Consider the following 24,025-nt stretch of genomic DNA (forward strand, 5'->3'; position numbering starts at 1 on the left):
TATAATTGTTCCCAGCCGTAGAATGGCGCCAGTCAAATGTACATGAACGCGCACTCACACATACTCAGATGCAGAAACTCTCAGCAGATTATCAGAGCAGTGTGGCAAAAAACAGAACTGGGCAGTGGTTCCTGGTCGGCGAACCTGCTGGCTTATTGACTTGGACTGAGTTAGATAAAGCTTTCATCAGCAGCATATGTGTGCAGACGCTGTGTGTAAATGTGTGTGTAGTTGGTATGATATTTTTTGGGTCTTTGACAGCAAGCCATGAAATGACACATGACTTGCTTATTTTCTATTGCTGTTAAAATTCAACTGCTTGTTCAGTTAGCATAAAATTCAAATGGTATTGATCACAATGTCACAAAAATGTCTGTCTCATGTCCGTCCTTTCCTTTGGTCTCGGGCTGTTTATACATATATTTGTGTAAGAGTTTATCTATATATTTCTCTCTTTTCTGCATATTGTTACAGTTTCTGATGATGGGTTGGGTATGCTACTAATTGATCACATTTGGCTGTGTCTGTGTGTAAGGCTTTGTTGGATAACAGAGAGCAGATGTGGGAGGGTAAGTGGGTGTATGTTTAAAGAGCTTGTCATTGGCTCATACAGAGCAGATGTTGTTGGGCCATCATCTTCTTCTGGCTACTAGCAGTAATGATTCAGATGCTGGACCGAACGGTATAAAGTGGAACTCACAGTACAAAAAGCATACAAAAGCTCATTGTTGCAACCTCTCTGTTAGGATGTGTAGTTTGTTAGCAGAGTGATAGATGCATTGACGTTTGTTTAGGTCAATATACGGTTGAATGGAAGTTCTAACTAGGACACTAAAGCTATGGAATTTTCCAAACCACAGCAATAAAAGACTGCGGTTTACGGTAATATTCTGGTACTGCCAGCTGACTCCAGCTGAACGTAGTCCAGACGGTTAAGCGTAGTTAAGCACAGCCAAACATGTTGAGTGGTGAGATCACATCTATGCTTGATTTTTGTTAGTGGAAAGGTTTTCTTTGTCACCTTTTTGTATTCAGTTTATTTTAGTTCACTCCGTACATTTACAAGAAAACCACAGCTTGTAAACAAATGTCACCAGAACCTTTTTTTTTTTAAATTTGGTTAGGTTGACAGTCTTATTTTAGATTAATTGCACCTTTTTAATGTTTAAAGGCCAAATCTGAAACTGTTCAACCATGCAACTTTTTTGGTGTACACAACAGCCATAGATACAAATATACATTACAAACACCTAATTAAACTAAAAAAAGTATGTTGCACAACTCATGTGTACATTCATAGAGAAATAGGAAAAATAATTTTGTGTGACGCATCCAAATATGTTTTGTTTTTTCATGTCATTACCTGATTGAACTGTATATGAGTGGTGCAATGGGGCTCCAACAATACAGTAAAAATGATAAAATTCTTGAAACCATATTTTATGATTGAAAGGCTTATTGTGCTAGGCGACGAGTCTGACCACAGTTGAGGAGTAAATGAAATGCAAACATGCATGTCTGGTTGCATTTTTCTAATCTCTTAGATAAGCAAATGTACATGACATGATGACTGGGAGTTTTCATTCCACTTTGCACTCCTTCAAACTGAATAAAGTTACACCCCTATAAGAAGGTTTGTTCTGACTGGTGCTGGCAGGGAGGTTCCACAGGACAACATCTGCTTGGCTACTATGTTTGTGGTCACTTGATTCTACTGAGAGCTGCTAAGCTAGAACAAAATGTCTTGGCTTATATAAGTTGGTTACCAGCAAAAGAGAGGCTGGATATTTAGTTGGAAAAATCTTTAAGTCACAGGAATGACATCAGTCTGGGAGATCAAGCCATGTTTTGTGTCCTGTAAAAGAATAGGCTTCTGATTCTTACCATGTTCTTTGAAATCATCAAGATTATTAATGGTTGAAGCTTGGCAATCATTGGTTTGCTTTTTTAATTTAGTCCTATAAATAATATTTCAGTAAGACTGATGAGTTGGTAAAGGGTTATAAAAATATTTGTATAGATGGTTGTATTTGCATATAAACCTGGTTGTGTATGGACCAGAACATTGTGACAGATGTTACATGTAAATAAATGATCATGGATTCTTTGACAGTATGTTACAAGCTAGCAGTTTGCTGTTTGCCTAGAAGGTTTAGCTAAAGATCCTCAGCAGTTAGCAGTGGGACTGGTTTTGAACCACAAGAGTTTCATCAGATCTCTCTTTTTTTGGATCACTATGGTCTTGCATTAACCAAGAGACCGAATGCTGGCTGTGGTTAGCATCACCACATGGTGTTTACTCTGACTCTGCTTGTATATTTTTTACTAATTCCTCTTAAGGATCGAACACCACGTTGTGTGCAAGAGGCTGATGATTATCTATGGATGGGGCTAAGTAGGTGCCATAGCGTACAGTTTAGATTCATGGTTTCTTACTTTCTTATAAACTTTTCAAAAAGAAGCAGTACCAGATGTATAACGATACCAAATGTGCACACATTTTCTCCAGAAAGAAGAACCAGCAGAAAAATTTAGCTGATGCTTTGTTACAAGACATGGCTTAAAAGGTCCATAATCAGCAAAACTGTTATTAGTCATCCATCAGTATCTAACTGGATTGCTCCCCCCCCCCCCCAGCTGATGCAGGGTTTGAGCCACATAGACACTGGTTCGATTTGATTGGAAAGATGATTTACTACAGCCTCCATATAAAAGATTAGGCTTGGCTACAACTTCAGATTTTGGATTAAAGTAACCCAGACACAAACAAAAACAACCATCTGAAGTAATTGTAATTTTTATTTCCACCTTTAAAAGAAAATAGGTCACTTAGAATTTTTCTAAACTGAAAATCATTATTATTATTTTACTTTGTTTCTACTCTAGGTTCATTTTTTGTGTGACTGTATACTGCTGTAAAACAAAACACAAATATCAGCATACTGCAGTGCTTGAGAAGCTGGCCCTAGTCTAAAAACAATAATCAGTTAACAGATTTACTGTTGATTCATTTCCTGGGGATCAACTGGTTGTTTATGTAAGAAATGGCACTGTTTTTATCCTCATCTTTAACTTCAGACCCAAAACACGCTGGAGTGAGAGTGCTCACAAAAGAACTGTTGCTGGACCAAAACCAGAATACCAGTCTTTTCTTTTTTTCTTGCATGTTGAAAACTTCTTTATGACATACTGGGAGAAGTGTTTCTAAACCAGTTTGACATTATGGCATTAGCATTGCTTTTCTGTCATCGTTAACCCACTTCACAACCACTTGTTTACTGTTAAATCACAACTAAGTCACAAAGCAGTTCAAAGGAGCAGCTAAAGGTGCATGATGTTTTACTTTACGATTTCTTTACAGTCTTTGAATTTTCACTGCGACTTTTATCACCCACATGCAGAAGTACAATGACAAACAAAAATGTACTAGTACACAAAACCGAGTGATGTGTGTGGTTATGTGTGTCTGTGTGTTTTTGTGTGTGTCTGTGTGTGTTTAGCTCTGACTTCACCCCATTATGCCTTTCAGTACGTGTTTGTTTGTATGTGAGGTTGACTTCAGTATTACAAACTTGTATGCAAGCAGGACTGCGGTCTTCATTCAACTGTGTGTGTGTTTGCATGTGTGTGAATAGCTGGCATATGGTAGCCATCTAGCCCTGGCGGCAGTGCTGAAGGAAATTCCAGCGTCGTAGAACTAAGCCAAGATACTGGTGCTGCCACACACATGCACGCGCATACATGTACACACACACACACACACACACACACACACACACACACACACACACACACACACACACACACACACACACACAGAACAGTACAAGTTTTTGATACTTCTGCCAAAGTCATGGACACAGAATAATATCTTACATTTGAAAGTACTAACAAGTTGATGGAAAATTCTCTTTTCAGCAATAACTCAAAATGACTTAAAAAATTACTCCCACTCTTTCCTCCTAATGAACTCTTCTTGCTTTATTTTGCACACACATGCATAAAACGCACACCATCTCAGGCCTTGGTCAGTGGATTGGCTAGGTCCTATCTCTGTACACAGATGGCAGTCATTATTTCTTGTGTGTTTAGGCTTGGGCAAAAATTGGAAGTAGGCCTAAGCAGTTGGACTGCTGGGTAGTATTACCAAGGTTTAGTTTCTGTTGGGTCCCATGCTTTTCACTGTCAGCTATAACTAGTTATGGTACTCAAAAAAGTATGTATTACACATAACGGTTTACTTTTCTTAAAAGTAATTTTCTATGTGATTTAATTACTTGATGGAGAAAGTAATTTGTTACTTTTGGATTACTCCAGTAACACACACACACACACACACACACACACACACACATGTGGGAACACATGCATCTGTGTGTGTTTGTTAAGCACGCTGGTGATGCAACTCAGATTTCGTTGTGTTTTCAAATGAAGTGACAATAAAGGCTTTGAATTTGAATAAATGACCAAAAACACATTTTCACATTAATTACCAGTTCCATACACTGACACAGATTCTTATCCTAATGAGGCCACATACTGTCTTTCTTTTAGTATGTGAAAAGCCTTCAAAACAAAGAGACTTCAAATTGCCACAATGATTCTAGACACATTTACAGGCACAAATGGAGTCTACTACAAGGCTGACTGCTAATCACTGATTTTATTACCTGTCAAAGTTCAGCTCTGGCTGCTGGGCTGGGGTCAGCAAACACTAAGCTTTAAGATCACTTTGGGTTCCTCACTATTATTACGTTAGCATGCTTTCTGTGCAGATGCTTGCTAAGAACTGAAGTGTTAGCAATAGAAATATATGTAAAATCCATATTTCTGCTCCTTAAAGGCTGTAGACCGCTCCAGACCACAGAACCATTGTAATGCAAGTAATGACATTGTAACTGTTTTGTAATTAGTACAATAACGCTCTACTTTACATCCTGACCGTAACACATTTAATAGGTCTATTTTTCATGTATGTATGGATTAAGCCAACTCTATATTCAGAGCTCCTCTCCTGATCTCATTTTGTCAGAGCATTATTATTAAAAAGATGTCAAAACACAGAAGAATAGTGTTAATTAATTTCCAGCTCCACAATGATTGAAGTTTTAATAAAAATATACTTGCCCTATTATTGTCCTATTTTTTTCCTCCTTGTAAAGGAATAATTTCCCATGCTTATCACTTTTCCTATTTTCTCAGGATCATGACACCTCCTCTTTCCACTTCACTTGTTTTCTTATCTTGTGCACTCAAGACACGTCTGCATTACATGGTTTTGGTTTTGATACGTAACTGAACGCTTTTCCCCTCTCTGGATACCTATACCATAAGTGTTTCTCCCTCCTATGCATTTTTAAAAATATCTTTGTAGTTTTCTCCTGTTTCATTTTAAACTCTCATTAGTAGTTGCTAGAATCTCTTTTGGATTAGTCATAGCTGTAAGGTGAGACATAGCATTTACCTGGCAAGCTGGGACAAAAAAAAAAAGGTAAAAACAGAATAGGCAAAGGGGTAAGAATTATAATGGGCCAGGTATTATCTGACCAACTTTTATGAAATGGTTTGTCTCCATAGCTTAATAGTTGAGTATGTCTAAGAGTCTGCTAAAACATCAAGAAATATGATATGAAGAATATGAAGAAATTGGTGTTGGGATAAAGGCAAATCAGATAACATTTAAATTCTGATATATTGTTGTGCCAGTAAGATGTGTGTGGTATCTTACTGGTTCTTTCATATCTCATGCATTAACCAAGCAGAAACATCATAGGGGTTGCAAATGAACTCAGAACTGGAAATCTGCAGTTCCTTGAAAGCCCACTTGTGCCCGGTTCTCCCCCAATAAAGGTTGGTGAAACCCCAGCTTTTAAAGTTATACAGGAGGCAACCTGCTTCTGTCTGACTCACAGTGACTGCAGTCACTGTGAAAATAATTGGTGAAGGTTTGACCTGTCGTTCCTCATGTGTGGAGTCTTCATTGTCTGTGGCTCACAAGTCCATCCCCAGCTCCAATATAGCACTACATGTCAGCTGTAGATTCCAACAGATTTGAGATTTATCACGATAAGCCCCAGTATTATCACTATTATCTATTATATATATCTATTATAACAGATTGGCTGTAAGTGCCAACTTGACTCAATTCAGTCAAGATCTGACTCTCTTATTGCGCTTTTATCCCTGTTGTATTGTTGTCTTGACTTACCAAAGTTGGTTTGAAGATGGCAACGCGCATCAAGTGGTTTCACACTTGGTTCCTGTCTTGGATGTGACCGTTTGAAAGGCAAGAATCTTGATTGCACATCTGTTTTCCTTATTGCGACTGTATCCTTATTGTCATTTAATAGCACCCATGTTAGTTTTTGCCCTGGTTTTATGTACCTTAGAAATGACCTTAAGTACAATTTAAAAATATAAATGTATAAATTAAAAAAAATTAAAAGATTGGGGTGGGGGTGGGGGGAACCCACACATAGAGTGCTTCACAAATTTATTAGACCACTCCTATAAAAATGAAAACACAAATATTTTAGAAATTTGTCAAAAAGTTGTTTGAAACCATAAATAAACTGAATTCAGGTTTTATTCCCAAATTTGAGCCAGCACACTGCTCAATTACTCAAGCATGACAGTCAACCACTAACTCTAATAAAATTTAAAAAAAAAGTGCTTTACTATTTTTTCTGCTTTTTTTAAAATAAAACAGTAAATTGAAAACTTCATAGATGAGAACAAATTGTTTATTTCAGTATTAAATAATATGTATTCAGTTAAAAGGCTTATTTGAGCACTTATAATGCAATTATTGAGCACTGTATATTTAATAATAGTAATAATTCATGGAATGATTGGCTCCTTACAAAACAGGCTGGTAAAATTTAAAACTAACATTAAAATATATCAAATATTTAAGCCTCTGAAAGGAGCTGCCTTTCAGAAAAACCAAAATAAATGAAGAAAAAGGCAACAAAAACACAGTCCTGCAACACACCTTTTCTGTTTCGGGTGCACTTGTGGACATCAGTATCTTCTGCTCACACTTGTACCACCAACTCAGTTTCCCACACTTTCACAAATGGATAAATCGACTGGGATACATTTAGACTGCATGCATCTCTATTTCACACTGACATGGGTGTGCAATCGCATCCATATCAGTGAGTATTTTCCACTTACTTGGATAGGCATACAAATAAGCTGAAAGATATATGTCCACAAACTTACAGGAAGCCTGACGCATAATGAAGCTCTTGACATGTGGAAATACAAACACACACATGCCAGTCGGCAGTGTTTTTGTCGCTGGAAAGGTCAGACAGAGCGGGTGTGCAGTGATTGCCATAGTGACCTGGGTAAACACCAGTGTCATTGTAGTCCTTGCCCATCATCTTGCAATAAGCCATGTTGTTGGTTTAGTGCACACTGTGTACTTTTTTTTTTATCTCTGTCTCACACAGACACACACAATATACATGCTTAGGTTAGGTAATCCCTCAGTTGGTCATCATTGTTTTCTTGAATGAAGTGACACACACACACACACACACACACACACACACACACACACGTACTCATGTACAAGCTGATGACCTAACAATGCAGGCAATATTCTAAATTAAACATCATGTAGGTTAATGTTTGATTCATGATATCTACTCCAGTGACTCATCTTTATGAACAGGACATCCTGTAATATTTTTTTTGTCACTGGACAGTAAAACAGTGAGTCTGTATGAGAGTGTGTCTAATAGTTTTTGTGCATTTCTTTTTTACACTTAACATTACCATTTATTTCCATTTGTTAATTTTTGCCTAAATTTTAGCCTCCAGTCATTTGCTCTTTGTCCTTTCTCTCTGTTTCTTCTGCTCTATTTTCTCTCTCATTCTCTGTCTCGTTTCTTCTCTTGTAAAGCTGTTTGAATGTGCCGTGGCATGCCAGAGTCTGAGTGACTCACCATGTGGGATTGTGCTGCCAACGAGAGGACTGGCTAATAGAGATTCCTTTTGGATTGGATTATTCACTGTCAGTGTGTGCACGCCTCATTTTACTATGAAGTTCTTTTTATAATCATATTTTTAAAGTAAAATGACACATCTGTGTTTGACTTTCCTTATTTTAGAGCTACTGGGGTTGCAGTTATTGTTTGCCTTTTTGTCAGGATAACTTGACTTGGGTTGGATGGGTTGGAAGAAATTTCTAGAAGTTCCCTTGTATCAGTTATTTTTAATTGCTCTGGAATGCACTAAAAGGCATAGAAGTCTACAAAAATAGGAGCAGTTTCATTTTCAAGAGTAAATGTCTCATTGATAGACTTAAGACAGCTGTTGTTTTGCATCTTTGGGCATGTGGGAATACTTTCTTCACGGGTGCATCCTAGTGACAGAATCCATGGCTACATTCCCCTGTCTATTCTAGGTCTTGCTGGAAGAGTTACAGTAGAAAGGTGACTACACACACACACACACAACCTATGAAAAGAAAGAATAGAAACTGGAGAATCTCTTAGTGGTCCTTCGGTTTTTTCAAGGCGTGGTGGTAATTTTGTATTTAGACTTGTGTTCCAGTAACCACTAGACTAAATAAACATTGTAGCACATCATAGTTCACTCTAACTCATAATGTATACACTAAATAAAAGCGTAGTTCTCCACTTATGTACTTGGAAGACAACTTCAACCTGCTCAGTAAGTGCTTTGTGGTAATCCCGGGCTTGTACAGATTTTATCAGTCAGGTTCCTTCAGCTGTGGAGGTCTGGTATCACAGAGATTGGTTGAAGAACGAGGTCAGCTGTGCTTTCAGTGGCAATAATGAACTGTCATTGGTACCTTTTAGCTTCACCTTGAAAAGTTTATCATCACAGTTCATGGTTTTTCATGAAATTTCAGAAGATGGTTCAAATATTTTTTTAAGCTAATAATTTAGATTTGAAAAATAACCAAAGAGGGAATTTCACTTTGGCATAGAAGAAGGGGTGAAGGACTCAAAAGTTTCATTTATTTGTATTATTATTTGTACTGTATTTATTATAGCAGTTGTAGGTGCAAGGTAGGGTTTCTTATGGTTTTTTTTTTGTTTTTTTTGTTTTTTTTTGTTTGTTTGTTTGTTTTTTATCTGTTGTCACAGCAGTATACATTCAAATCACTCATTTACTATAAGATTAAACAGCTGGGAACGTTCTCAAAAAAGGGAAAAAATACCCAAAACAAAATACCAACATACAGTTGTAAATCAGTTTTCACTTTTCTTTGGCTAAGGAAAGAGCTTTGGTCCCGAATAATCCCTAGTAATACAGTGGCCTAAGATATTAGCTTAAGGTACTAGGATGAAATTCTAAACTCAGTTGAGAAGCTTCATCTAACATAGATGAACTATTATTTTCTGTTATTTTTCAGTGACATCCTGTCCCTCACTGACTCAAGACACCTCCAGATTCTCAACACTGACCTTCTGAATCAGTTTGTTGATTCTGCTGGCATATCTGGCACTGTTGCTAAGCCCGCCAGCAGAAAACAGAAAAGTAAATAGCACTTGCTGCTACAGACTGGTCTCCAACATCTTGAAGATCTGCAGGAACAGTTAACCAATTTTCAGATTCACACTTCAAACTCTGACAGTTAACTGTTTCGAGAGTATGATGCAGCCTTAATAGAGTGACTTATTAACTACAGTTGTGGTGAAAATATTCTTCAATGAACAAATGTTTTAAACCCAGGAAATCATTCATAACCAGCCACAAATACTGTTTATTTACTCGTGTAGTTGAAATCCTGGTCCTGGATGTCAACACAGAGAATGAGCAGGAATGTGTTGCTTATTAATGAGAGGACAGATTAGCTTTTTGGTCTCAGGGAGAAGCATTGTCTCCAAGTATTAGGGAAGAGGAATTAGAAATGTTTGCGTAAATATATTTACTGGACCTTGTACTGTCTGGCAACAGAGATGGAAAATGCCTGATCAGGAAAACACAAGCAGGGAGGGAGAACATGAGACCTCTAAAGTTTTGAGAGGGGTAGGCAGAGATAAGAGGTGTGAATGGAAAAAATTATGTGGAAGTGAGTTCAGCATTATCTGCTCTCTGGTGGCTATGGATAAAAGAAGGACGTGGATTATGGTAAGTTATTTTAAACAATGACATATTTATGTATAGTAATCCTTGAGCATTCTAGCACCCGAGGAAGGCACTATAAAACAGGAAAAACCTGGGGAAAAAGCAACAAAAAAGACAAGGCAAGCAGTTGTAAAGACCTTTTAAGTTTCTCATATCTGAGGCACTGTTTACATCTACTCAGTTAGTTAAATTGATAGCACTTAAGTGAATTTAAAAACGGTTGTATTATTCCAGTAGAGGATTAAGCTGGTCCGGATAAATATTTAAACAATTGCTTGAAGGGCAGTGACATTACAGCTGTGTGGACAATATATTGAAATACTCAACACTCATTTTATATAGCTGAGCATTACTTAATTTGTTTACTTTTGTGTCACTTTTTGCATTACTTTTCTGCTATTCTCGCAATTATTAGTGCAAAGTTGATTAAAAATGAGCCCAACTTTACTCGATGTCTTTGTGACCACAGTTCTACTGTAGAAACAGGCAGCATTTCCTTTGGTGGATGCCCATTTCAGCAAGACTATAGTTATAGTGGGTTGTTATTTTAATTTCTTGGATGGGTTGGTCCAGTTCTTGGAAGGACTAGCCACTTTTTGAAGAATGCCACATGATGCAAAGTACTTCCCAGCCTTAGAGCTGTATGCCCTGCTTTTAAATGATACTAATCCCCTATCCCACATTTTTCCCTGTTTGATTTTTAGGAAATCGCATTATGTATTCATAAACTTGGTAGTTTAGGTTAGATGAGCTTTTAAGCTCAGTCACAGATTTTCTGTTGATTGCACTGTTAATAGACTATTTTGGCAAGGCTCAGTTTTCTTAAACATTTGCTCACTCAACTCAAATTTGGCCTTTTTACAGTGTGGAAAATGTGGCCAAGGTCCCATCGCTGAGCGGAGTAAGGAAAACAAGCATGTGTCAAGGTCTCAAACAGTAAACAACTAGCTTAGAGTGTTGTATAGATAACACTGCATTGCCACATGATATGCATCATTGGGAATAGAGTGCTTCTATGTTCCTTTATAGAGTTTTAACCTCCTAAGACCCGAACTCTTCCACGGCATGCAATTTTTAATTTCTCTTTGATATTTGGGCATATTGGGGCCCGATGAATGTAAAAACAAAGAATTACCAGATTTTTTTTTTTTACCTTATTTTTGTTTTTATGAAAACTCAAAGCCACATATGAGGATATTCGTTTCAAATTTTGATAGCACAGTGGCAGTATAATGTCCTCGTAAGTAGATATCAGGCACTTGTAGAGCAAAATTGAGTATTTTGGTCTAAATAACCCAAAATGTGATGTCCACATATGTGGACGCCAGGTCCTAGGAGGTTAAAGGACGTTTAAATGGTAAATGTATTTGTATAGCGCTTTACTAGTCCCTAAGAACCCCAAAGCGCTTTACACATTCAGTCATTCACCCATTCACACACACTGGTGATGGCAAGCTACATTGTAGCCACAGCCACCCTGGGGCGCACTGACAGAGGGCAAGGCTGCCGAACACTGGCGCCACTCTGACCACCACCAGTAGGCAACAGGTGAAGTGTCTTGCCCAAGGACACAACGACCGAGACTGTTCAAGCTGGGGCTCGAACCGGCAACCTTGTGATTACAAGGCGAACTCCCAACTCTTGAGCCAATTTATGGGTGATTTAACCTGGATTTTATACAGATATGCTTGCTGTACTTCTCCTTAACCTCCACTTTTCAAATGACTCACTGTACAAATTTTTTCTTGTTTATACGTTTTGTTAAAAAAAAATATTTAAAAACTTGAACAAAATGATTTAGCCAATGGTATGATGAGGAGTGGGCAATGAAATATTTACTCAAACAAACAAAGGTGTTCATAATATGGATGTTTTACTGTGTAGAGAGTATAGCCAAGCACTTACTGAGGAGTAAAGTAGTAAAAAAAAAAACAAAAAACAATTTATTCTGGTCTGAAAAAGCTAGCAGGCTAGAGATGGTGAATACCTCATGTGAGATCATCAGGCTAGAATTTGTTTTATCCAAGGATCTGAATCAATATTCCCTTTACCCATTCATGCCTGTCAACAAATATTTACCTTTTTTCAATTAGACAACAATAAATATGAAAATGTCGCCCATGAGAAATTAAAACTGTTTCCAGACATAGTGTACCTAACATTGTTGACTTTGTTGATTTCATAAAGTGATAGCTTTAGTATCCATTCTCAAATAGCTGCCCAGAGTTTGCACTAGACCTTATTTATGTTTGTTTTTTGAAATAAGGAAAAAAATCCTTGGATGTCTATAGTGGATTTTGGGTTTGTGTGTTTTGTCTTTAAGTACAGTAACATTCGACTTGAGCATGCTACACATGTTGTGCTAGTCCTCCACCTGGTAGTTGGTAATGTGTTCTTCTAGTTTTGTTCTTTAGTGGTGGTAGGCAGACAGCTAATACATGCATCACAACCACCTTCTGCTGTTAGTATCTCATTAAATAATAGTAAAGATTGGTAAAACATAGAAAATACATATTTTAAGACCATACCTGCAAAAACCACTGCTGTGCAAAGGTTGAACTTTTGAATGTGGGACCTCCATCATTGGACTCTTCAGCACATACTGTAGTGCAATAGGCAAATCATAATATAGTGTAAAGTTTCATAATACTATTATTATATGAATTAGTGTTATAATACCTGAGTGTTGGGTAGCTGCACCTAAGTAACGTAGCTAAGTCTGTGTAAAAATGGAGATCGCAGTCTGAGGTTTAAAGTTGCTGAGTGTGTGATGTGTGACATTACGGCACTGAATGTAACACTGCTGTGCCAGAACACCAGTGGAAAGTGGAGTCTTTGCTCCCCTATCTGGTTTTCAAAAACATCTTTAGGGGATTCAATTTTGCGAGACACTGATGGTGCCTTAGTTTTTTGGCAAACACACATGCTACACTTACTAGAAAGGAAGCAGTACCAAAGGATCAGTCTGATATTTTCCTTAAAAATTTTGATTGTTAAAAGATGTTATGAAAAAAAAAGATGATTTAAATCAGCTGTAACTTTCTGATAAATGAGTTTGTAATCATGGGTTTAAACTGTTTTAACCTGGAACTGAGCTTGTGCCAGTACTAATAAGAAGATATGGCTGAACATATAAAAGTAGGACTTCTAAATCAAAATAAATGGTTTCTGATTATCTGAAATTATGTAGAGCTAAAATAAATTTACTTTTTTTAGGATTTACTTGTCTTTTGTGACAAAGTAGTCAGCTTTATAGTTTTTTATAAGTTTCATTACTTAAAAATATTGTAAAATTCTGTCACAAAACTTCAAATAGATATCAAATGGTCTTTAAAATGGAGGCATTACAAAGTACATTGTACAATACTTGGTACAGCAGCTTGAATGTGTGAATCCAGTGAGTGAATATGATGAACATTATCTCTTTGAGATAGCTGATCCGCACTGATGCTGCTGAACGGCATAATTAAGTATCTTTAGTCCAATGGTGTGGGTTTACATGGCAAACAATAGGTGTGAGTGTTTCGACACCACTACACCCTACCATTGTGTTTTGCCCTGTGTATCACTATGCTTTTGTTTTGCTCTGAGATCATTATGCAGCCGTCATCCTATTTGGCTTACATTAAGTCCTACCATTAACTGTATTATTTTATTCACAACACTCTAAATCAGTGTCTAAAATTTACTAAACACATCGTAACCATTGCTTAGACATTGGCAGACTCACAGCACTTACATCAGCCAAACACAACACCTTCTTGTCCAGATGAAAGCTGATTATTTATTTTATGGTTTAAACAAACATATGATCTCTTTTGCTGAGATGCCAAGAACCAGAGGTGAATGGTTTAAAGTGCTTTTGAATAGACATCGACATATTTGTATTGCTAGTATAACACAAAATTATGATGGAAGTACTGTGATTCCTCAAAATCTGCTGTAGATGGTAACATAGGGAACTATGAATTATTTTTTCCACTATTTACAAAAGTAAAATAGGATTCATTATTAAATTGATTTGTAGTCTCCATCCATCCATTCGCTTCCGCTTCTCCTTTTCAGGGTCGCGGGGGGCGCTGGAGCCTATCCCAGCTCTCATAGGGCGAGAGGCGGGGTACACCCTGGACAGGTCGCCAGTCTGTCGCAGGGCCAACACACAGAGACAGACAACCATTTGCACTCACATTCATTCACACATTCTACACCTAATGGCAATTTGGATTTGGATTTGTAGTCTCAACAAATGATATTTAGTATGGGCTCAAAATGTGGTCATAAATATTTTGTACTTGTAAATCGGTTTTGTACTTGTAAATCAGGATTTGTATGTGTAAAAAAAATTTGTGTGTGTGTAAAAAAGATTTGTATGTGTAAAAAAAATTTGTGTGTGCGTAAAAAAGATTTGTATGTGTAAAAAAAATATGCGTGTGCGTAAAAAAGATTTGTATGTGTAAAAAAGATTTGTGCGTGTGTAAAAAAGATTTGTGTGTGGACTTAGCCAAAAAAAACGCTGCAAGTTACAAGTACGAATTTTGACCCTATTTTTCTTCCTTTCATCTGATTGGTCAATGTCATGTCAATCACAAATGTAACAATCCAACCAGAGAACAGATGGGTTTGGCTGTCGGAGGGGCGCTTTTTTGAACTGTAGGTCCTTGAAGGGTAATACAGGTTGAAGCTGGAGGATCTCTATATAAATATCCGATAGCAGCTAGGTCCCCTAACTTTCAGTTGCTGTTGAAAGGATAAAGTTGTGGTATATCAGTGGTTAGAAATACATTATTACTTTAGGATTAGTTTAACATAAAGTCAGGGCTGACCCGGGACCATTGCTGTGAGTCACAGTGCGCAGCATAAAAGTCCTTTCACATCTGACGCAGGATGTGCTGCTAATGCTAACTGCTAACTAAAAGCAAAGGATCCAGAATTTGTTGCTGGCTGCTGAGCTCTGTGGGTTTTTGCAGCAGCTCTACCTGTACTAGATGCACCTGCTCCCTGTCTTTTCTATCTCTGACTTTATGTCCTCTACAAGAGTTTGTTTTTTTTGCTAGTTCTTCAAATGTTCAATAAAAACATCTATGCTAATTCATAACAAAGAAAGCTTTGTAATGAAGACTGTCATTTCCAAAACACTGCCCGCCCCCACCCCACGGTCCGCAGCGCTGTTTAAAAGGCTGTAGAAGTCCCTATATTAAACACGTCGACCTGTGACACAAAAATCACCAAACTCGGACGACCACAGACTGTTTTCCTTCGTGGTGATGAAGGAAAACACTGGGTTGGCATGTAAAAGGGCATTTATTCCCTTCAAAGACCTGCAGTTCAAAAAAAGCACCCCTCCGACAGCCAAACCCATCTGCTCTCTGATTGGATTGTTACATTTGTGATTGACATGACATTGACCAATCAGATGAAAGGAAGAAAAATAGGGTCAAAATTCGTACTTGTAACTTGCAGCGTTTTTTTTGGCTAAGTCCACACACAAATCTTTTTTACTCACGCACAAATCTTTTTTACACATACAAATCTTTTTTACTCACGCACAAATCTTTTTTACACATACAAATCTTTTTTACGCATGCACAAATCTTTTTTACACATACAAATCTTTTTTACGCACACACAATTTTTTTTTACACATACAAATCTTTTTTACACACACACAAATTTTTTTTACGCATACAAATCTTTTTTACACACACACAAATTTTTTTTACACATACAAATCCTGATTTACAAGTACAAAACCGATTTACAAGTACAAAATATTTATGACCACATTTTGAGCCCATAATTTAGCAACCTATTCTTTTTTCATGTTTGTCTAATCCACACATGCTATGTTGAGAATTACGGCAACGATTGAGAAGGTAGCAGTGAAAATGTCTGTTGTCTAAATTTTGGCGCACAGTGAAATTAAAAAAAACCCAAAGCCATTAACTAAGAAAAAAAGACATTGATGTCAAATAAGAGTTTATGTCATGTCTTTTGTGTCATGTATTGCTAAAATCTTGTCGTAGGTGTCATTATAGGAGCCAAAAAGTATGTCTGAAGCTTTTTGGAACAAACCTTTTTGACAGGCAAATAGTATTTTTGTGCCAACAAGATGATTCTCAAAAAGCTATTAGCTTAAAAGTTGGGATATCTTGTTATAGTGTGAACTGTATCCTTAAAAAACTGGACAAGTGCAAGGCAAAAGAAGTTGCACCAAAAAAAGAAGAGCCAAAATCTTATTTACAGCTGAGGAAATAGAGGGAGGGGGGAAATCCAGCAAAACCTGACACAGGACCTGAGAGATGCACCTTTAGCTGATTTGTCTGCTGTTCACTGAAGCTTCTTAAGAAAGGGCACCAGTGAGAAAAGACTGACGTATTCCAAATTACACGTGTGTTATTCAAGTGTTAAGGACTGATTAATCCAAATGTCAAATACCTGATTCTAATTGTTGTTGATATACACAGAAGAGGTAAGGGGAGAGGAACAACAGTGAGTGTCTACAGTCATGTGTAGGCTCTGTCATGGATTGGGGCTGCATTTCAACCAGTGGTTTTGGGGATTGTATCAAAATTGATATAATTATGAACTCAGAAAAGTACCATGAGATTTTGATCCACCATCTGGAAACCATCTGATTGGCAGCGGCTTCATTTTCTTCAGTATGACAATAATCCCAAACACACTGCTAATGCAATAAAAGCATACCTGGATAGAAAAACACAGTGGAGCACTATCATCCATGGATTGGCCTTTCCAAAACCTGGATCTCAGCATTGTTGAAGCAGTGTGGGATGACCTTGACAAAGATTGAAGCAAAATGCAGCCAAGATCCAAAGAAGAGCCCTAGAAAAACATCGAGAAAATAGGGTGCATTTTGCACAACATTGTATATAAGCTTAAAGGTCAAAGAACTTCTAACCACTCTCTTTGAAATGTTTCTCACTGCTATGCTATTCTATAATGACCATGCCATAAAACTGTAAATATTAAAGAAACTTGACTACGGGGTGGTGATGTTAGTATATGTACTCATGGAAAAATCTCGAGTGTACATTAGACTAAAAAGAAGAAAAAAAGAAATACTCCCCTGGATTTGGAGGTGGCAGTTAATTAATCTAGCACTTGATTTCTTCGCCTACTCCCCTTCTTTGTGTTTCTTGTTATCGTCGGATTTCATACCACGAAAAGACTGTTAGATAAGCTCACTGAAGGTCACTGTGGCCTTCTAACTCGCTCCTGATATTTCCTTTCATAAACCATGTTTCTCTCTGACATTGAAAGAAGTGCAGTTTCTGTACAAATAAAAGAAGTTTGCTCTTACCTCATTGTGATGACTTCACCAGGCAGGATTAACCCACAATCAACCCTATATTTTCATTTATACAAACATGACATTGAGCAGTTCAAAAGAGTGAAGTTGAATTATGAGTAACGTTATAACATTATAAAATCATTGTGCTTCTTATTCTTTGCTGTGGGTCAAACCAATTTTTCTGGATTTATTTTAAAAATTTTTTAAACATGCCTGATTAAACATTTTTATATGTTATTTACTGATGTGCGTCTCATATGGATAAAGAAGCAGTCAGGAAGGGTTCATGTGACTGACCCTAAGCTTGTGTGGAGTTGGAACTTTCTTTTTCTTTCTTTTTTTTGAAGTCCTTGCTGGTCTTGTCTGTTTTTAATCACACTACACAGGAAGACATCCATAGTTTTGCGTCTTGTTGTTTACAGTAAAATTGTCGCAAGTTGTGTGGTTATGCAAGGATAAAAGCATTTAAAGCTCGGTGCACTGTCTCACATTCACACATCTGACCAATCATTGTGTGAAATATGATGAGAGGGTTTGCTGAAATGATCTGGTTTCTGAAAGTTCCAACAGGAAGTTTTTAGAGAGTATCATCCCCTTATCTCATTTCGCAGTTTCTACATATTTGATTTTTTTTCCCTCGCCTCCTCTCTGTGTGCGTCAGTCCCTCCTACCTCAGAGACAAGAGGAAGAGATGCGAGGAGATAGGAGTCGAGGCAACTGGCATTTTACAAAATGAGACATTCTTGGTTGGCAGACGTCAGTTTAAAGCAATGTCAATTAGCTATGACGGGTGGCACGGCTGCACCATGCTTTGTCTCTCGAATACACTTGTGTATCCAGTGTTTCAAAAATTATTATAGATTTAATTTTATACACAATGCTAAATTGCAATCAAGCTGTACTTTGCATGTAGTGCTAATTAGGAAATGTAGCGTGCCAACAGTGCAGATGCAGACATCATCATGCCCCGTATCTTAGTTTAAGCATGCCAGCAGATAATTAGACTTTAGCTCCAATCATCACCGTGATTGGAGCCTAAACACTGAACCTTCATTGTCTTAAATTCAGAACATCTGGGAAAAGAAATGGAGAATTTATAGAAAACTTGAAGATAGATGACTTCTCCAACACATGTGGAGCTGGCGATCTTTTTTTTTTTTGGCAAATGGAAACCTAGAGTCTTGTCCAACATATTTTCACTTTTGTTTTATTTGGGAAATCTGTTTTTAATTTTGAGGAGAAAAAAAATCTCTCAACAGTTCCGCCACTGAGAGATGGAGGCAAACAGTGGTCTTGGCCAGGCTCTGTGCATTTTTGGACTGATACTGAATTTTCAGTAATAAGGAAGAAGCATGTATGGCATGATTTGTCAAGTAATTGCATGTAACATGTTTCTAAGCCATTTATACATCGGTATGTAGTTTCTGCTGTGAGGAAACTGACAAAAGAAATGGAAAATTCAGGTTGTTTATGGGCACATTTTTGTTTTCATACCAATTTTCTTGTACTAAATGGACCCAGAATGGTGGTGGTGATGATGATAATGCTGCTGCTGTTCATGTTAATGCTTTAAAATAACTCCTAATCATAATGCTACCTCTATTCCTGACTCGATCTCTCTCTCTTTCTAGATGCCAGGCCTTTTGTTCAGCCCTGTGTGTCTGACAGTCATCTGGTTTTTATCGTGGTCACTGTGTCCCAGTTGTGCTCAGATCTGGACCGATGAAGGTGAGACACATGCGCACACACAAACTGCATTTGAACACTTTGCGGAAAGACCTTTTCTGTTTTAACAAGTAGATCTGTGACAGTGCACTTTCAAATTCATGTGCAAACACATGTACTTACACACATATTGTGTTAAGGATCAGGGACAGATTCCTGTGTCAGCTATTTTGGGCGCTCTTGACTTATCTTGACTGCAAGTACTTATGAGATATAAAGCTCCTGCAACAGAATGGAAGAAGGAAACATATTTTTAATTTCTTTTTTTTGTTTTAAACCCAGTGCATTTACTATGAAATCCACATTTGTTAGAAGAGCCTTGACCAGAGAACGTCTCATTACTCACTTTTGTTCCAACAAGAATTTTATTGTTGAGCGTTTTTGGCCTTAGTGCACAGATTTCTACGGCATTGAGATTCTTTCTTTCTCACTTTCTTTTTTTCTTAATTACTCCAACAAAATGAACAGCTTGCCCATAGACCTTCAACTGAAACTGTCAAAATTTTTCCTTTTCAGTTCTTCTTTTTTCCCCTTCTTTTCCCTGCAGCAATTCCACACTCAGTTTTTATTGTCTGGAAAATACTAAGTTTCACACAGCTTGCAATTTCTGTGTCCACCCTGCCATCTGATTTCAATGTTAGGAGAAACCTGCAACCTTCCCATGTACATTTGTGTCTGTGTGTGTGTGTGTCTGTGTGTGTGTGTGTGTGTGTGTGTGTGTGTGTGTGTGTGTGTGTGTGTCTATGCACGCGTGTCCATGTATGTGGGTATGTGTACTTAAATGCACATTTATGTGTGTGGTTTTATGTCTGTGTGCGCCTGTGCACATGTCTGGGTCCTCTTGCCAGAGGCAGAATCAGATATGAGTGGAACGCTGCGGGTTTGGGGAATAATGTACTTCACTGCCAATAAAACATGAATACACACATTCAGACCAGCCAAATCTTTGAGCTGCACCAAGGCCCCAGGTAGGACACATACATGCTCACACACTCACAAACGCAGAAACAGAGGGAGGATTTTGTGTCTGCGTATGTGTGTATGTGTGTTTTCAGTGGTTGAAGGGGAAAATAAAATCTGGGTAAAGCTGTTGGGAGAGGCTCTACAAGAACAAAAGTAGAGGGAAGGAAAGTATTACACAGAAGATGAAACAATACGAAAAGATAAAGGTGAAAGGTAATATTTAACCTACTGTGGTTGTTTTGTTATATGGACACAAGTGGGGTTGAATGATTAAACCTTTTTATATAGAAGTTACAGTTAAATGGCTACTGGTTTAGCTTGCAGGTTAAGCAGATACCCATATCCCAAAAGGCTAAATGCAGCAGCCCAATCTCAACTTGGACCTGAGGTTGGTGCATGTATGCCCTCACATGCTTTCTCCCTGTTTTCCTGTTTTCTGTTCACTGCACAATGCACACGTATCTAATCAAGGTGAAAAGTCGAAAAGCATAATTAAAAACAGAAATTGCAATGCAATATATTCATTACACATAAATTGAAATGTTGCATATCTTTTCTTTTATTTTGATAATTATGACTTGTAGCACATGGAAATTAGAAATCAATTATCTCAGATTATTAGAACATTTACTAAGATCAATCAAAAAAGGATTTACAATAAAGAAATATATAACTTCTAAAAAAGTATGTCTTATTTGCTTGTGGCTCCTTTACCATGAATTACTCAATCACTGCTGGGTAGCTTTGATAACATACCTTAGCTCACCTGTATTTTGGAGTTGGTTATTTCTCATCTTTTGGACAAATACCTCTGGCTGTCCAACAAAGTACAGTAGTGACATCAGGAAACAATTTGGTAGTAGTTTGGGCACCATGGGTAAATGCCAAGTCCTACTGGAAAAGGAAATAGTTGACTTTAGACTTTGGATAAAACCAACCACCAACAACATCGGTAGATGGTATGGCACTCCAAATCATTAAAGACTCCAGAAATATCAATCTGGACTTCAAACACCTTGGATTCTGTGCCTTCAAGTCTCTAAGACCTTGATCTAGCAATCGTAAAAGTAAAGTATTTATTTATTTTTCAGATATCTATAGTTTTGTTTTTTGGATTTTTTTTGTTTGAGTTTTGCCTGTACCCTTACAAGCTTTTTTTCTTTTAATGTTTCCAGATCTTACTCATTAAGTTGTTGATTGAAGAGCAATTAAACTGATCAAATTAATTCAAACCGTAAATAACAAGATGCAGGCTTATTTTTATTTCCATTATTGAAACTGGAGAGCATTTTTCTCACTTAGAAAGATACATCTAAAACTTTCAATCACAGCTCTGTTTCTAATGTCACTCAGCTTTGTACTCTCCTCTTTGAGCATTTATCTCCTACGCTCAAAAATATAAATGCAACCACAAAGTCACTGTGGATCATTGTTCCTCTTTTCCCAGCTGTCTCATTGTTCACAGCTACTAACAGCAGGAGTGCCAGTGAAAACCAAATATTGAAACTGCTGTCAGTAAAGTCGTCATCTTGAGTATGTGTCAAATTTAATTTAGGATTTACTTAGTTGGTCCCTAAAGGGCATACGCAGTTGTTATGGGAGGGGGGAAAATAATATATGTAACAACATTAAAATGCCTCTTCTTCTCCATGTGATTTCTGAACATAAAAGGAGGATTCAGCTTAATAAAACCACTTTATTCAGTTTGTTACAAGATAATAAGATACAAAAAAGCTGAATTAATGGAAAATGCAGAATCACAAACCTGGGGTAGATTGTTTGCTACCAAGGGAGGAGAGGTCGGCAGGGAGTATGCATGCCTGAGTGATTGAGGTTAACATTAATGAAGGTGTGTTCGTGGCAGACTGGCAGTCAAAGTGTTTTTGTTTTTTTTTTCTTTTCTCCACACTGAATCTACTATAAATGCCAGCATTCACTTTTTGTAGCCAAGCTAAACATACACACAGATACTCATATACTGGAGATAGTGTATCAAGTTTGCAAATCACTACAGCCACCTCAAATATTTGCTCAGGTATACACTAGTCTTAGTATTCCTTCAAATCTGCACCACCCTGCAATTCTGTGTGACAGCATGTTGTAGTTTTGCAGATTACAAAGAATATTACTGATATCGAAATTTCATATCCAGAGTCATTAGTATCCATTGTTGCTGGATTTAAATTGGAGAATGATCTTTAAAACTACAAGGTTACATCTGTATCTAATCTTACATTGTTTAATAAATAATATACCAAAAAGCCCTAAACTGTTAGGTAGCCATGGTTGTCTATGGATTAAAGCATAGGTGCAGCAAAGCTGGTGAAGAGGAGGATATCAGAGATAAAACCTAAAAAATCTCAGCAGATAAAACTAAAGTTATCTCCATTATTCAATACAGCAGTAATTTGAAATAGAAATAAATACAAGTCACCGTGAAATATGTTACTGTGTCTTTGTGAAGTTAAGACTGGGAAACCAAGGTGATTTTGAGTCTTCTGTAATCAATGAGTGAGCGTTATCAACAAGAAAATTGAAGGTTCCATATTGTAGAAAGTGAACACTTTTCATAATACAGCACTTCCAAGTTTAAAACTCTCACACAACCTGCCGTACTGTCTCTTTTTGTAGAAGCCAGTACGACAGGATGTTCCTGGTATTTTGGTGAAACGTTTCACTGATCTTCTGTCCATTATTAAAAGGTTCCCAGATTGGATTTGCTGATACACAGTAACATTACTTTAATGATGGAGCAGCTTTATACTGTGTGCCAAAGTCTCCTCAGCCTGGTGTCTGCAGGATCCCTTGCCTTTTATGGTCATGTTATTGTGACACGGCAGAATATACTGTAAATGGTGCCGCTTGAATCACATTAATACAGACAATGCTGACACATGGTATGTTAGATTGTGCAATGTGCAGATACTGCAAGCCAGACAACACAGTGCTTTAATATTTTATGCGATGTCTGTGTTTGCAGTGTCAGGCGAGCAGTATGGGCACTTGGAGTCGAATGTGACACTGGCATGCAATAATTCGGAAATCAGGTAAGGAAGAAAAAAGAGCAACACACTAGCACACTTGTTGTGGTGTTTGAAATAGTTGTTCAGTATAGCATCTCCATGCATTTGCACGCAGAGCAAATTTGTCATAAAGGTTTTGATGATATTAATTTATATACTGAAAAACTGTTAGACTCCTTGTTTTTCTTAGTTATTTTCTTACTCAGAAGGTTCATTTTTAATGTTGGTGTCAAAAGAAGTTTGCCATAGTCCCCAGTGTCATCGGCCTAGAAACCAGTTTGCGACCATCTGTTAACTACCAGTCATTAGGGAAGCTGTTTCGAGAGTGGTTGCTGGAGTGTGCTGTGAAATCAATCGCTAAGCCTCAGTCATATTGGCTTAAGGCCAGTCAGTCACTGGTAACCACTGGTCGCTGGGGAATTGTGCGTGTATTCCCAGAGCGGTTGCAGGAAATTGCTTGCTTTTGCCAGGTTAAATTAATTGCAAAGAAGTACATGTTAATGCCCCCAAAACCTCCTCTGATTACTTTGGTCACTTCAGTTTGTATTTCCTGTAGTATGTAGGGTAGACATCGAATTGACACACAAAGACTTGTCACTTACTTGCTAAGATGCAGTGCAAATCAGGAAAATATAATGTTGCACCTTTTTAAATGTGCTGTTTTCAGCTGTAAAGCACAATTTTTCAAGTTTTACTACCATTTGGTGGTTTGGTGCAGATAGGCCAGGGTCTTGGGTGAAACATGGGTGAATGCGGCAATCCTCTAGCAACCAAAGCAATCACAAGGAGGTTTTTAGTGCTCCTTCCTCAACCAATTTTAGCCAACAACCACTTGCCAGCCAATAGGAATATATTTTTCACTAGTGACTGGAGGTTGCCAAGTGGTCTT

The 24,025-nt window shown here is 37.5% G+C and overlaps 1 protein-coding gene across 2 annotated transcripts in view; it reads left to right on the forward strand.

The window, feature by feature from the left end:
• The window catches only part of il11ra (interleukin 11 receptor subunit alpha), a 53,430-nt gene that overhangs the window by 16,780 nt on the left and 12,625 nt on the right, over positions 1 to 24,025 (forward strand). The window contains exons 1-3 of one of the 2 annotated variants that reach the window (XM_006795594.3): positions 9,916 to 10,116; positions 19,057 to 19,153; positions 23,094 to 23,160. In XM_006795594.3, coding sequence (XP_006795657.2) covers positions 9,952 to 10,116; positions 19,057 to 19,153; positions 23,094 to 23,160 — 329 coding nt within the window. In that variant the 5' untranslated portion in view covers positions 9,916 to 9,951. Of the gene's footprint in view, positions 1 to 9,915; positions 10,117 to 19,056; positions 19,154 to 23,093; positions 23,161 to 24,025 lie in introns of those variants that run through there. The other variant, XM_006795595.3, reaches the window with a different exon arrangement.

This window comes from Neolamprologus brichardi, chromosome 7, assembly GCF_056152115.1.
Source record: "Neolamprologus brichardi isolate AB-2024 chromosome 7, ASM5615211v1, whole genome shotgun sequence".
NCBI classification, from domain to species: domain Eukaryota; kingdom Metazoa; phylum Chordata; class Actinopteri; order Cichliformes; family Cichlidae; genus Neolamprologus; species Neolamprologus brichardi.